This window comes from Pelmatolapia mariae, linkage group LG12, assembly GCF_036321145.2.
Source record: "Pelmatolapia mariae isolate MD_Pm_ZW linkage group LG12, Pm_UMD_F_2, whole genome shotgun sequence".
NCBI classification, from domain to species: Eukaryota; Metazoa; Chordata; class Actinopteri; order Cichliformes; family Cichlidae; genus Pelmatolapia; species Pelmatolapia mariae.
Window position 1 is genome coordinate 31,866,898 of NC_086237.1, and position 15,853 is coordinate 31,882,750.

Here is a 15,853-nt window from a genome sequence, read left to right on the forward strand (position 1 = left end):
CTTTACAACTCCACAACTTTATTAGTGCAAAAAAACCCAAAAAAAACAATGCATTTTCACTTAAACAAGCAGCTGTTTTTTTATGTGCATTAAAGTTATATAAAAATTTAACAGTGCAAATGCAAATTCCTTGCTGACAGTTTAACCAAAAGGCATTTCCAGTGGAAATTGGCCAACATATCCTCAGCATAACCATGTATAATATCCACAAAACTTAAAAAGAGGTTATACACACACACACACAATACGGTAATATTATGTTGAAGCACAGTACGTATCACTCCGCGAGGCTCCTGCCTACGATAGCCGTAATGTTCCGACAATCCATCCAGCGGTGCGGGTTCGTAGCTTATCAAAGTCGTACTAAAACATTTGACAGATTTTCGAGCGCCGTGTACCACACAAAATCGGTTCGAGGTCAGTAAACACAACCAGTATTCATACATAAGGCACACGGGATTATAAGGGGCACTGTCAATTTTCAGAAAATTCACAGGATTGATTTTAAGTGTGCCGTATTTTCCAAAAAACCTGGTAATAATGACGGCCCGCTAGCATTCTCCGTCACTGCCATGCTTTTTCCGCCATGTGCGTATGAAAACAAAGGCACTGCGCATGCGCGTTTTACCCATATTCTATCGCAATATTTCATTTTCTTATCGTTGCCCAACATTATACTGGTATTACCATGAACGGTATGATATGGCCCAGCCCTACCCAGCAGCATTGTTATTGTTGTTTGGATGTTGATGGTGCCTCAAGGATTAAGCAAACTGACAGAAGAAAACATTAAAAGCCAGTCAAACAGCAATAAAAAAAATAAATAAATAAATAACACAATTTAAAAAAAAAAAAAAAAAAAGGATTACCAGCAACAGTTGCTACTGTTTTAATTAACAAGGTCTATTAGTTTAATTCCAATACACCTAATACCCATCTGCTTATTCCCACTCATTTGATTCAAGAATGGCTGAAACGATGAGTCAACGATGAGGCACGACATTTTAATCAAACAAGCGCTTACTGTTAAACACTTATTTCAGAATCAGCCTTTCTGTTTATGCTCATTGAAAAGGCTTTACCAGCTGGTGAGAGAGTAACAGAGGACCAGACAAAATGCAATGTGAGTCATCAGCTGCTGTTAAAATACAACTATTTCAAAACATGTACCAAATACTGCAGTGCTTCTAAAAATACGTCTATTTGTCTATTTATGTTAACCAGTTTCTCTCTTACAAGTCACATGGCAGTAGAAACTCAAAAACAAATTTGACAGTTATCACTATTTGAATAATATAGATGGATTCGTTTAAAACTATGATGCACTTAAGACTGCCTGAAGCCAGTTGCTAGGAGCTCAGGTAGAAAAGAGACAATAATCTGTCTTTTTGCTTGCATCCACCTTTTCCAGTTTAATATTATGCCAACATACACATTAGAGCACACTCTATATTCAGTGATCAACCAACCGTAAAGCAGCAGCTACTGTTCCTTGGACTGTATGTGTTTCTAAACACTGCAAGGAAAGATTAAAAGCATACTAAAACTAGTAGTGTTCAATCTAACACATAAACACACAGACTGCATCCCTGCTGTTCTCCAGCAAACAAATACCAGCATGTTTGCATCTTCTTACCGTGTAAAGCCCAATCCTGCACAAGGCAAGGGACAGCTGCATGTGCTCCGACATTGCGCTCAACAACAAGTGTAACCCGCGGCAACAAACAACCCAAGCCTCTGGAGTAAGTGAATGGGTGGAGGAGGATCAGGGATAGCTGAGCAGTGCCAGGTCAACACCATGAGTCCCGTTCATCACCGTGTCACGTTCAGAGCCACAGTTCAATTCTGTTTTCTTTTCTTTTTTTAACACTTGAGATTGAGTTTTGAAAGAGTGCAGATGAGCAAGACTGGCGGTTGTCCAGTGTTTACTCCCTACACTCATTCATAGAAAGAAAAGAAAAAAAACTATTACCACAAGAATCAGCAGACTGACACAAGCTTAAGATTAGTTTGTGAGGATCTCTCTCTCTCCACAGAGATTAAGGGCTCTCTGACAACTAGGGATCCAGAATAAGACTGCAAATTGGATTAGTCACCATTACACACCCACACACTATGGCCATACTGTACGCACAGCTTTATGGAGAAGAGAATATATTGCTTTCCATGCATGGAGGAGGATAAAAGGATCGACCACTTGAGTCTGCAGCGGTCGTGGGGATTTCAATCATTGTTGTGGAACGTTTTGTTGGAAGTCTGTTAACTGTGAGTCATCTTCAAATCGCTTGCTTTGGTCAGCTCGGCAGTCTAGTTCTAGCTGCTGCCACTATCAACTGACACAAATTTGTAGTTAAAATATAAAATGCTCAATATTAATTCAATACGCTACATGATGAATAATTTCACCAGGAGGAGGCAGGAACAGTTATGGGCAAGAACAGTTATTGAATTGAGTGAAAGTATCTGATATAGGAATGAAGAAAAGTCATGTCTGGGGAATTTATTGCCAAGTATAAAATTGCAAGTTTTACACTTAAAAGTGACAATCAAAACTGTAATTCCAATTATTCCATATAATGTTTTTTCTGCAGTTATGAATAGAAATTTTTGCCATGCTCTTTAGTGCATCTTGGGCACAAACACCGATTTATATCATCTGAGAATTTCTGGGTCATTCTATTTAAAGTCAACAAAATCTGAAAACAGTTTCCACCTGACCTTCTCAAAATCATCTGATTCTTAGCACAATCATTTTAGCATACCTATCAAATCATGCAAAGTTCATATTGTGAAGCAGCAGAGTGAGCACCAGTGTTTTTTCTCCATTTCACAACCATAAGCTGGTGCAGTTTTTTAAGCAAAAACTATGATATATCCTTTCATTTTGACGTGTAAAAGGGGTTATAGATAAATAATTCTGCTGAAGAAAAGATTCTGGCATTAGATTGTGACATTTGGAGTAAAATTGCTTTGATTGGATTTCTTTCAACAGAAAGAAATGTTTTTCAGCCCTGAAAATGTAACATGGCTACGAGGTTAGGAGGGCTCACAAACTCTGGAAAAAATAAAAGATACTGTCAAATTTAAGAGTGACCCACATCTGTACTTCAAGGTCCTGCCATTCAAACAAACTAAAAAAAAAAAAAAATCTTACTTTCAAGGCAAAATTTTGCATGGCTTCATAACATGAAGTTATTGTACAAAAATAATCAAATTCAGAGGGTCAAGTAGTGGCTGGCTGATTTTGTCATGGAAATTTTTTTTTTAAGCCCAAAGTCAACAAAACAACTTTTCATCTAGTTGTTCTCAAATTACAATGTCCTTTTTCTTCATTAATTTAAAAACCAAAGCAACGGTGCAACTTTTGATCAGAAATCCCATTTTTTTGTAAAGTGTTTCAAAAAGTCACGTTCAAAAAGTGCTAAATAAATAAATCAAAATCCTACTGAATACAGTATATTCAAATCATATTCATGTCACAATTTTTATAGCAGACACCACCTTCTGTATTGGGATTAGTTATATGACAGTCTATGATGGCCCATTGTAAAGCACTTTATCCAATGATCGTAGGTCAGTAAGATGAACTGTACAATGGAAATCTTGGTAATAAAGCTACACGTATTTAATCGTTTGATAGATCAAGCCATTTTTTATTTTTCAAGTAAAATTAGTATAAATCAAACAACAAACACTTCTCATTTGCATTTCCTTAATCCAGGAGCATATTTTCCCCAGTAAAGAAATGTTTCATCGTACCCAACGCTATGACATCATTTACGGACTGAGACAGAGTAAAGGAAGTGGAAATCAAGACAACATATCAGTGGAAGTCAAGATAAAAAAGGAAGTCAAAGTGCCAGTATTGGATTATGATCCATTATCTTAACAGCAACACTGATCTTGATCCATTCCAAGATACTGATCAGTGGTCCTCTCCATAACACAATGAGCTAAACAGCAGATGGGAAGGACAAAAAACATGCAGGTTTACGATCAGTGAACACCTTAACCAAACTTTACATAAACCCTCCAAGTGAAACCTGACTCAAACTTGTTGGCTCAAGTAAATGATTAGCCCAATATCGACCGAACAATAAAAAAGCATATACCCTACTGAAACATTTTGAGTTTTCTTATCTGGATACAATAGGTCATTTTTGTTTGCCTGTGGAAAAGAAAAGAAAAAAGAAAAAAAAAAAAAACTTGGCACAGATCTTTGCCAGCGCCAGTGAGGTGTGTAACACGGTCAGACAGGGGACAAAACATCAGCCTTGTGTCCCATATGCCAACAAGATATATTCATTCTGCCAACAACTTCCCATCAGCTCTCTTTCCTCTGTGCTTCAGCTGTGAGATGTCAATCTGCCACAGCCTGCTGTGTGCCCTTGGAAAGGAGCTCTTCTGAGCCAAAACACATGCAAGCTTCAATATATTTTCATAAAGGTGTGATCCTATTGCTGACTGCGTCAACAAAAGCATGGCTATTTTAAATGTTTTATTCAAAAATGTTGCCTGTTGTACCCTCGTGAAATCTCCAAAACACCCAAGGCATCGTTTGAGCTTTTAATTCCTGTAAGCTAGTGGGATCATGTACCAAAATGCTTTCAGTGTAACGATAGCAATCATCAGAAGACATCTCATGTGATCCATGGTATCACAATACAGTGAACAGGAAGTATAGCTTTCCCTTAAGCCTGCATTTGTGAGTTTCGTGTTCTTCGCTGCAGGTTAGTTAACTTCAGTGACTTGGAGGAGTCATAACTCTGGAAAAGTTTACAAAAACATCTAAATGGGCTGATACTTATACAGCACTTTATATAACATGCCTCATTCACACCCATTCATACAAGCACTTTTTCTCTGGAGAAGTGCTTTCTATCTAACATTTAAACACATTTATATTCCAATTGATGCATTGCAAAGCAACTTGCTTAGGGTTGGTATCTTGGCCTGAACTGAAGCAGCCAGGGATCAAACCACCAACCTTCCAATTAACAGATGACCTGCTCTCCCTCCTACCTACCCAACATGTGACAAGAAATATCATATATATCGTATCGATATTTTATTCCAGACCAAAAATTAACATATTATACATTAACTTTCCTAAAAGTAATGCAGCATTTTACTTCATTACTCCCCAGAGAAAGTAATCAGTTACACAGTTAAACATTACTTTCTTGTTTATGACCATCACAGAATATAAACCTTATGTTACAGTCAGACACACCGACAGAAGTCCCTATCCTTTGAAGGACGTACAATCGATTTTTATTTTAGCGTTTGTTTGAAAAGCCAACGACACAAAGCAAAATTGGCACACACAGTTAGAAATGGAGGCTACAATGCTACAAGCCTGTGGAAGTTTAGATTCTGACTGCTAGGCTAGGGATGGCATCCACTCAGTTATCATTACTCGCGTTCTTCGCTAGCTTTGCGTTAGCATGCTGTTTGTGCACATGCTTGCAAAGAGCCAGTTGTGTTAGCAGTATAATGCGGTTGTTTCTGTCATATCCATTACTCCCTAGACCTTTAATACAAGAAAAATAAAAGTTAATGTCCATGTCACATGCACACACACCATTTCCCTACTGACTGGCTCACTCACCAGGTTGCAGTTGTGGCTATGCATGTCAAATAGTAACTTGTCAGGGAAAGATAATGGCAGTGGGTTGGACTGCGAAAAAAAACATGGATACAGGTGTTTAGTCCTTCAGTAAATCCTTTAGTGTATTAACAGTAAAATGCAAAAGTTTGCTCAAAATTTCTAAGCATAAGATGAAGTGATCTCCAAAAGGTAAAAAGCAAGAAGAAAAAATTCTCACAGAATTTTTGAATGAAAAATGAATGGAAAAAGTACCCTGCGGGTAACTCTTATTAAACTGTGAGACATTAAGAAATGAATTTACACAAGGAAAGGCAAATGCATGAACATTTCAAAGCTTTATAAATACAATATTATACATGACTGGTATACATGACTTTATATTATATATAATGTCATGTATACCCATTAAGTAGAAGGCATCTCACTGCAAAATTAAGCATTAAAGGGTGGAAATTAACATTTACACAAGACTGATGCATACAGGAAGTAATTCCTGTGCACTGATGAAGTTAAAACAGAATTTAGTGGCTGAAATAAGAACACTTCTTCAACTTTTAAGGGCGAGATTAGAGAGTGAGCTTACAATCAATTATAGTTTAAGCTTGTGTTGCAGCTAGTAGTACAGACAATGTTTTACTGGTAGTTGGAAGAATGTATTCCGTTAAATACCAGCTAACTATGGAAGCAAACATCACAACAGTATGTTTTATAAAGCGGGATAATGATCTTAAACACATCACAAGTGGCTTAAAGTTTTGTCATGGCCCCCACAGTCCCCTGACCTAAATATTATCAGAAGTATATAGACAGGCCTCTAAAGAGGAGTGCATCTAAGATAGCCTGAAGGTTTCACATAACTTGAAGTCTTTTCCATGAAGATTGTTTTTAATGGATTTTTGCCCAAACAGAGAGCTTCTTAGCTGATTTACAAAAACTCTTTTCAAGCTGTATGAGACTTGCCAGTTCAAGTGTAGGGCGCCCAAACCTTAAAATTTTTTATTTTGAGATTGTAAAAGACAAAGGTTATTCCATGAAGTCATCTTATATAGGTTATGTATTCATATTAAGTATTCATAGAAACTTTTCCATGCCACTGTGCCCATCTCATAAGTAGTTTACTTTTACAAACTGCAAATACTACTACTAAGGCCTTAAGTTTTAGTTTGTGTTACCTTCTAATTATGGTAAGAACAAAATACAGTCCCGATCAAAAGTGTAAGACCACTTGGGAAAAAAAAAAAAGAAACAAACAAACATATTTTAGAACAAGGTTCCAAGTAGAGCTTCAACATGCAACAAGAAGAAACGGGAGTGAGACAAAACATTTGAGCATGTGGTTTATTAAAAACAACGCTTAAACTGAAACAGGCTGTTTTACAGCCGATCAAAAGTTTAAGACCACACCTCCAAAAAACCCGTAACCCCCCCCAAAACAGAAATCAAAGTTCCAAACATGAACTCAATAATGAGTAGCTCCACTGTTATTGTTGATCACTTCAAAAATTTGTTTCGGCATGATTGATGCAAACATTTCCATGAGGTGAGTGGTAACATTTCTCCATGTGGTGAAAACTGCCGCACAAAAGGCATCTACTGTCTGGAACTGTTGTCCATTTTTGTAAACTTCCCTTGCCATCCATCCCCAAAGGTTCTCAATTGGATTTAGATCAGGGGAATATGCAGGATGGTCCAAAAGAGTGATGTTATTCTCCTGGAAGAAGTCCCTTGTCCTGCGGGCATTATGTACTGTAGCTTTGTCCTGTTGAAAGACTCAGTTGTTACCACACAGACGAGGGCCCTCAGTCATTAGGGATGCTCTCTGCAATATCTGGACATAGCCAGCAGCCGTTCGGTTTGATGCCCCTGCACCTCCTGAAGCTCCATTGTTCCACTGAAGGAAAAAGCACCCCACCGTTATGGCACCCCTTCCAATGTGGCGCGTAGAAAACATCTCAGGTGGGATCTGCTTGTCGTGCTAGTAGCATTGGAAACCATCAGGACCATCAAGGTAAAAAAATGTTTTCATCAGAGAATAACACTTTTTTCCACCTTTCAATGTTGCATGTTTGGTGCTCTCTTGTAAAGGCCAAACGGTCAGTTCTGTGGTGTTCGAGGAGACGAGGCCTTTGAAGACATTTTTTGTTTTTGGTTATGGGGCTGCAATTGGCACCAGTAACGGCCTTAATTTGGGTCGAGGAACGTCCAATGTCTTGACAGATAGCCAATTGCATCCTCTGGCTCAGTGCTGGTAAAATTTTGGGGGTGTCTTCCACTTGACTTCTTTTGTTCCATAACCTTCAGGATCATTTAAAAAAAAAATTAAAATTAAAATTAAAAAATAAAAATATAACTGTCTTACTGCGTCCCACCTCAGCAGTGATGGCGCACAGCGAGAGACTTATGCAGTTTAACAACCCAACTACGTTCAAAAAGGGAACTTTCTTTTCCTTTGCCATCAGAAAGTCATGACAGTGTAAGTACCTGACAGAAAATGACAATGAATCCACATTTTTGCACAAATTTGGCCTTTTAAAGGCATGTGGTCTTAAACGTTTGAAGGCTATAAAACAGCCTGTTTCAGTTCAAGCATTGTTTTCAATAAACTGCATGCTCAAAAAAATGTTTTTTCCTCACTCCCATTTCTTCTTGTTTCACATTGAAGCTCTACTTGGCACGTTGTTAACCCAAACATGCAAAATATGACTTTTTTGCCATTTTTCAAGTGATTTTAAACTTGATCAGGACTGTATGACTCAAGCATCAAGGCTTTCCATTTGATAAGGATGGTAAGCAACAACTGTTTAACGACAACCATCACAATTAATTTACAGATTTTTTTTTTTTTTAATCCAATGGTGTCAAAATCATATCAGCTCAACAACATAACATTAACAACATTACATGTATGAAAATATTGGGTTTTGCATTTCTTGCAACAAAGCTTCTATTTTCTTAATGCTTCTCTTATGGATTTCTTCCTGAATATGAGCCACATGAGTAAATGTGTGAATCGTGTTATCAGCAGTTCAGGCTTTCTTATCCCATTTTTACCACATGCCTTGAGGTGAATGTCTGGCAGTCACTGTCACAGAGTCTTTGCATAACTTAAATTTTTTTTTTAAAGTGCTGGTTGTTTGACATTAAACAACGTCAATATTTATTACAACATTACAGATCTGTCTTTGTAAAGTACACAGCAAAATTTTCACCAGAAGGTCAGTCCATGAGGGTTTATTCATTCGTGTACGGGAAGTAAATACGTCATCACAAAAGGCAAATATTGTGTAAGACTGAGGGAAAATGTGTACGCTGTAAATCTCACCACACCCATAAATGAGACGAATGAGCACTCTCTCAGACCCGCTGTCACAAGGACAAATACAGAAAAATAATTCTTACCTCATACCATATATTTGGATTTTTCTGTATTATTCCCTAGTTCATTATATTAAGAGTTTTCTTCATTAAACCCTTTTTTTGAGCTACTTTGCCTTATTATACATTTATTTTATTGAGCCAATATACTTTATTTGAGCTTTGTTGTTAAAAGTTGTATTTAACGTGCTGGCTGATGTAACACAGCAATTTCCCAACTTTTGGGATAAAATATTTCTTATATGAATAATACATAAAGCCTTACAGTCTAATAAGCAAATTTCTATTTAAAAAGGTCATGTCTGCTAGAAGACCATTAATAATAACCCTATATGTTCTTGTGTGAGCTATGGAAATTAGCCAACTAACAGTACTGCCATGTTTGTGTTTTCACAGACAGCTGTGGTCAAAACTTTCCACACTCATCGAGGGAATGAATGTCACGGTAATGTTAGGATTTTAATTATGCACTTTCATTTTTTTTTTTTTTTTGGGGGGGGGGGTCCTAGATTTAAATGAACTCTATCGAATGTGCCAAGAAGAGTGATTAACTATACATCTAGAATTATGTCACAATTATGCCACAAGCTTGTTAATGGCTCTCAAAAGCCTCTGGTTAAGGTACAACTTGCTAAGGGACATTTAACCAAATATTAGTGGGGATATGTATTTATTTGAGAGTGCATGTATACTTTTTAAACATGTGTGGATTAGAGAAAATCCAAAATAAACTCCAACTTGTGCATGAAATTCTCAATTTTAAAGTAATTAAAGACATATGCTGTACAATCAAACCAAAGACATTGCCAAACACTACAAGTGTACCATGGTAAGACTGCGTCATGGCAACAACTAGCACCAAATTCCTGTGTGAATGCAGCAGGTCAGTATGGCCTTTTTTTAAAACATAATGCTGACCTTGCAGAAGTACAGCCTCTTCAACGTGCTCCAGCTCCCAACTGAATACACCACATCTCAACTACTGTCAAAGCTCAAACCACAGTTATTACCCAGCAATGTGCAGTAACTGTCAGCTTCCATTCCTATTTGTGCTACCGCTGTGCAAAACCTGATGCAAAACCTTACCAAAAAGCCCGAACAGGAAGCAAGACTAGAATAACTTATTAAAAGTTTAGCAACACATTCAAATTAATATAGGAAAGCGAAAGAGACGAAGTTCTGGCCTAGGCTTGTGCCAGGTCTCCAGTGTTGCACAGCAGGAAAGGAGGCCCTGCGCCTATTGAGTGCCTGACCTCAGAGGACAGCCAAGCACTCAGCTCCAACAGCCCACAGTTACAGCTGTGCTTTCTGCACAAAACTATTTGTCACACCAAATCTTAAATCCTTCAAGCACGTAAGCTGGAAAGTGTTTACATTCCTGTCAATATGTACATAGGGGTAATTTTACTTTGTGCTTTATGGTGAGGAAAATATATGGCAGACTGTTTTTCGTGCAGTTGTTACAAAATGATCTGAAATCATTGTAAATGCTGTCATGTCTGTGAAGCACCTGCTGGGTTTTTGTTGGCTCAAAATGGTCATTTTCGGGGGATTACTACACATACAAGGATGACTGGTCCTCATATAACTGAGGCAAGGAGTCTGTGTTACCTGACTTCAGAGGAGTCTGCACATTTGATTTTAAAAAAGTGTATTTTAAGCTTTAGTACATTAAACAGTACTTAAAAAATGCTTATTTGCAGAAAAAAACCCTTACATCAGAAAAACAAAGGAAGCTAAGGCAAGCCAGATTACATTAATTTCATGACACACAGTTGCTATTTTTGACAGCTGTACCTTCACCCTTTGATACCAAGAACTTTCCATTACCATCTAACAGAGTTTACAGTATAACCCAAGTAAACTAAAAGTGTGTCACAGGAGCCACAAGCAAGGTAGACATTAACAGTACAGCTGTTCTGGTGGCAGCTGCTGGATAGGACTTTGTCATCTTTGCTCAAGAAATTTCCCAGCGAAGCCAAAGTTCGAAGTTCCTCTTCGGTCACATCTTGGGAGGCCCACTATAAACAAGCTGATAACACTGGGTGGGCAGGTTCCTTTGCATTTCACACTGTCATGTCCCCCATGTGAGATGACAGCACATTGTTTGTGTACACTTTTTCCTCCGGCTTCATAAATTCCCAGGGAAAGCCTTCAGTTACAGCTTCCTCTCCATTGTTGCACTGTTTCAACAGCACCCATCCCATTCCTACAATGTGGGCAAAGACCCAAAAAACATAATCTCACGGTTTAAAGCTGGTGCACTAGTCCGGATTGAAATAAATCTCTTCTTTTTGTTTTCAATCACAGATATTAAAAGTATGCAGGGGAACTAATTTTTCAACCCAACGCAGTGACAAACTGTCACTTCGAGTGACAGCTTGACTCCAAATCCAACATAGTGCAGCTTTATCCCCAGCAGCAGCGAGTTTTGTGGAGCATGGCAGCTTCGTGGCACATTATAAACACCTGAAGAGTGTAGCTAGATGGCTAGACTTGTGTCTGAGTCGAACAGCTAGAAACAGCTACCAGGCAAAACCTAGAGGCTACAACAGAAACCTGACATTAGCATAAATCAACACATGTCACCACGCCTATAGTTAAATACAAAATTAGTTAATAGTAACAAACACCTGGCTGTTAAAAGGTCACACACCTGCGTGACACCAACAGCTTCATTGGGAGCTCAACTGCCAGGAAAACAAACGTTCAAAGCGGTCTCTTATTGGCACAAGGAACCCCACGGCATTTCATTTCACGTACTTACCAGATAATCCATGTACTATCGCTGACCAGTCACAGCAGCACGAACTGGCTCTGTAGCAATTCCGTTTTTTGTTTTCTGTTTTCTTCAGTGAGTCGAAAATGTTACGGATTTTCACCGTACGTCGCTTCGTATCCCCCGCCTTTCGACAGTCAAAGCAAAATAAAAACCAGCCCTTTTCGGAGGGTTTACAGGCAGAATGTAGCCGCCTTCTTCGCCACTGAACCAACTTTCAGTGCAGCAGAGTCTCCGGTTGTTTCAGAAGACGAGGGTCGCCGGGTTGGTGAGTGTATTTCTCAACAAACAGCTCCTTCTTGCACCGGCGGACTTCCAGTTTTTATCACACAATATCAGTTGAGTGTTTGGTTGAGGAAACTGTTACGAAGCCTTGCACGCTACGTCACGCACGTCGTTTTGCGCACGCATCGCGGTCACATGACCAAACACATGGGTTGTCTATTTTCACTGTGAGGCTGAATGTCGCTAAATTTGCCTTTTGTTTCTTTATTATTATTTAATTTTAAGTAGATTTTAGAGATGATTTCTGTTTATGTTTTCACTCCGAATCATATGATTTAATAGTAAATAATCCCCTGACACTGAAGATGAATAGATTTTCTCACATCCTAATCTGCGTTACAGCCACACGCCAAAGTAAGGATTATGGACTATACAGAGAGCTATAGATTATTAAATCATTATGTAACATTAAACATTTGGCTCACATGTCCTTTTCAAAGGAAGCGGACAATTCTGGCAGCATCGAGCATGGAATATTAATGTCATGTCAACTGGAATAAAAAAAACATCCTGTACTTATTTACATTCCACCAGATTACTGGTGTTCACGCAGATCTAACACATCTTTCAGCTTCAGCTGCAGTTTTCTACAATGTTATCGAGCTTTCGAGCAGACTAAAACAAACTCTGTCATAATATAGCACACTATGCATAATGAATGAGAAGAGATCACATGATAAGCATACATCAGAGTGAAAGACTGGTTCCTAAACGTGGCTATTAATCCGAAGAAGAAGAAAGAATGCATATGCAGGTGCATAACAGCTTTCACGCAAAGGAAATCGAACTTAAGATCAAGAAGCCTCAGAGTATTGCTAGCTACTACTATGGCACCCTATGCAAATATGGTTTCATCTCATCACCTCCCCCAAAAAGACTGCAAAGAAAACTATCCGTGGGCAAAACTTCAAATTAGCGGGATAAAAGTAGTAAGAACTATCTAGAGCAAAGCACGATTAGAGCTCACGCAATGCATTTATGTTATATCAATGTAAATTAAAAGTCTGCTTATGTGATGGAAGCTGAATACTGAAGTTATTTATATCTCTGGAGACCACATCCTTCTTCAATATTTAATGTGATGTGCTATTAAGGAAACCTCCCTGAAGTCAGTAAAGTAAGGTGAAATGGATGTCCCGTGGGGAAGTCTGTAAGTTGTGGAAAAATGGTAAGAAGAGTCCAAAGGATAACATTGCTTTTGATCTCATCTACAGAGAATTTCAAACACGTGTAAACGTATACCTGTCTAGTAATGTTCTTTTTTTCTGGAATTTGGCTCACTCAAATGTCAGTGGAGAGACCCCTGGTGGCCTGTAGGTATATAGTGGTTGAGATAACACAGCACCAGAAGTAAAGACCATCAGGACTTTCAAGGACACCTATCCATATCCACATCCAGGAGAGAAACCCAGAATCACAAACCTTACATGGCTCAAAGCAGACTTACTCTACTACGAGCTCAGAGTGATCAAAAATCTAAATGTGGAACAAGCACTGCTTGTGAAGGACAATATGGGACAAGTCCGAGTTTTGAGTTCTCATTTTAAAATAAAAATACAGCAAACTGTGCAGGTTATCAGATTTTCATACCTTTTGTGAGGCTTATGTGTCAATTTTAGTGATATTTAGCCACTTAGGACAGATATGTACTGTCACTTCACACCATATTTTCGTATCCATCCATCTCTTTTCTCAAAATTTTGAAAACATTCTAGAAAAAGAGAAGAAACCTCTGTGCCAGATGAACCAAACGCTGATTCGCTTCATCTGGATGTCGTGTTTTCAGTGAAAAGGTGAAAAAGTAAATGCTGGCATTTTATTTTCTTTCTGGTAAATGCCATTATATTCATCAGCATCTGCAAAGCTTGTGGATTGGGTGACTGTTTTGATGGATATAACATCAGATATGCTATCCTTCACTTGAATGTAATTTAAAAAAGCTTTCCCTGCTTTCTTCACATGCGTTGGGTAAAAGTCAGACTTCAGAAAAGTGTCCTGCACAGTCAGTCCAAATATGAGGCAACGAGTCAAAATGTGGGACAGGAGAACAAGGGATAAAAATGCTGTGTAGTCCCACATAAACCAGGACGTATGATTAACTTACCGTACCTTGAACTAAAAAATGTCATAAGGCCATTCACTAAAATAGTATTCCTTTCATTTCATGTTGAGTGAATTAAAAAGTGACTGAGTTGTGACACAGATGCACAGTTTAAAAAACATTCCCTTATCTTTGCCACTTATTAAGATAAGATAAGATAAGATAAGATAACCTTTATTAGTCCCACACGTGGGAAATTTGTTTTGTCACAGCAGGAAGTGGACAGTGCAAAAGTTATCAAGCAAAAATTAGAATAAAATAAAATAAGAATAAATACAGTATACAACTGTACAGAATAGAATAAAATAAAATACTATATACAGTAGAATAAAATAGAATAAAATATGCAATAAGATAAAAATAGAATACAAGTGCTATATACAACTCAGTAAAAATACAACGATGCCAGAAAAGATTATTGCACATGTGTGGATGTGTGTGTTGATCAGTTGGAGTCTTTGTTGTGCAGTCTGACAGCAGTGGGGAGGAAAGACCTGCGAAATCTCTCCGTCCCACACCGTGGGTGCCGCAGTCTCCCACTGAAGGAGCTGCTCAGTGCTGTCACAGTCTCATGCATGGGGTGGGAGATGTTGTCCAACAGTGATGACAGCTTAGCCACCATTCTCCTGTCACTCACCACCTCCACTGGGTCCAGAGGGCATCCTAGAACAGAGCTGGCCCTGCGGATCAGCCTGTTCAGTCTCTTCCTGTCCCCAGCAGAGATGCTGCCGCCCCAGCAGACCACACCATAAAAGATGGCTGAGGCCACCACAGAGTCATAGAAGGTCTTCAGGAGTGGGCCCTCCACTCCAAACGACCTGAGTCTCCGCAGCAGGTACAGTCTGCTCTGCCCTTTCCTGTACAGGGCGTCTGAGTTATGAGTCCAGTCCAGTTTGCTGTTCAGATGAACACCAAGGTACCTGTAGCTGTCCACAGCCTCAATGTCCATACCTTGGATGTTCAGTGGTTGCAGTGGAGGATGTTTGTGCCTGCGGAAGTCTACCACCAGCTCCTTTGTTTTACTGGCATTGATCTGGAGGTAGTTCAGCTGGCACCAGTCCACAAAGTCCTGAGTCAGTCCTCTGTACTCCTTGTCATCTCCATCAGTGATGAGGCCGACTATAGCAGAGTCATCAGAGAACTTCTGCAGGAAGCACTGGGTGGAGTTGTGGGAGAAGTCTGCAGTGTAGATGGTGAAGAGGAACGGAGCCAGAACCGTTCCCTGTGGGGCCCCCGTACTGCAGACGACCCTGTCCGACACACAGCCCTGAGTCCTCACATACTGTGGTCGGTCGGTGAGGTAGTCCAAAATCCAGGTAGTGAGGTATTATTAAGACCCCCCCCCCCCTCCCCTCCATGTTTAATCGTTTTCATTTATATTATTTGTACCAATAGCACTTCGGGTAATGTAAAGAATTCACACACTTTCACTGAGAGACAAAACAAAAAAGTGCCACATGGGGGCAGTGTCTACCAAGCAAAGTGAATTTATGGACGTCCTTGTGCAGTGCGCCTCTTTCCCAAGGAAATGCTTACCTGCTATATGTAACACCATTTAAACAAAGATTTTCAGCTTTGATTCAATTTTGAATCGATAAACAGTATTTGGGCTGCAAAGTGGAGCGACCGCCTGTAACAATTTTCTGATACTAGGAATATAAGTTCAATAATCGCGTTATTAATCATCAGAATAATTGGTAAT

At 39.0% G+C, this 15,853-nt stretch overlaps 1 protein-coding gene across 2 annotated transcripts in view; it reads right to left on the reverse strand.

The window, feature by feature from the left end:
* The window catches only part of LOC134639538 (ADP-ribosylation factor-like protein 15), a 98,498-nt gene extending 86,356 nt beyond the window's left edge, over window positions 1-12,142 (reverse strand). Inside the window, exon 1 of one of the 2 annotated variants that reach the window (XM_063490805.1) lies at window positions 11,754-12,142. In XM_063490805.1, the coding sequence (XP_063346875.1) occupies window positions 11,754-11,765 (12 nt within the window). In that variant the 5' untranslated portion in view covers window positions 11,766-12,142. Of the gene's footprint in view, window positions 1-1,636; window positions 1,989-11,753 lie in introns of those variants that run through there. The other variant, XM_063490803.1, reaches the window with a different exon arrangement.
* Window positions 12,143-15,853: the final 3,711 nt, after the last annotated feature.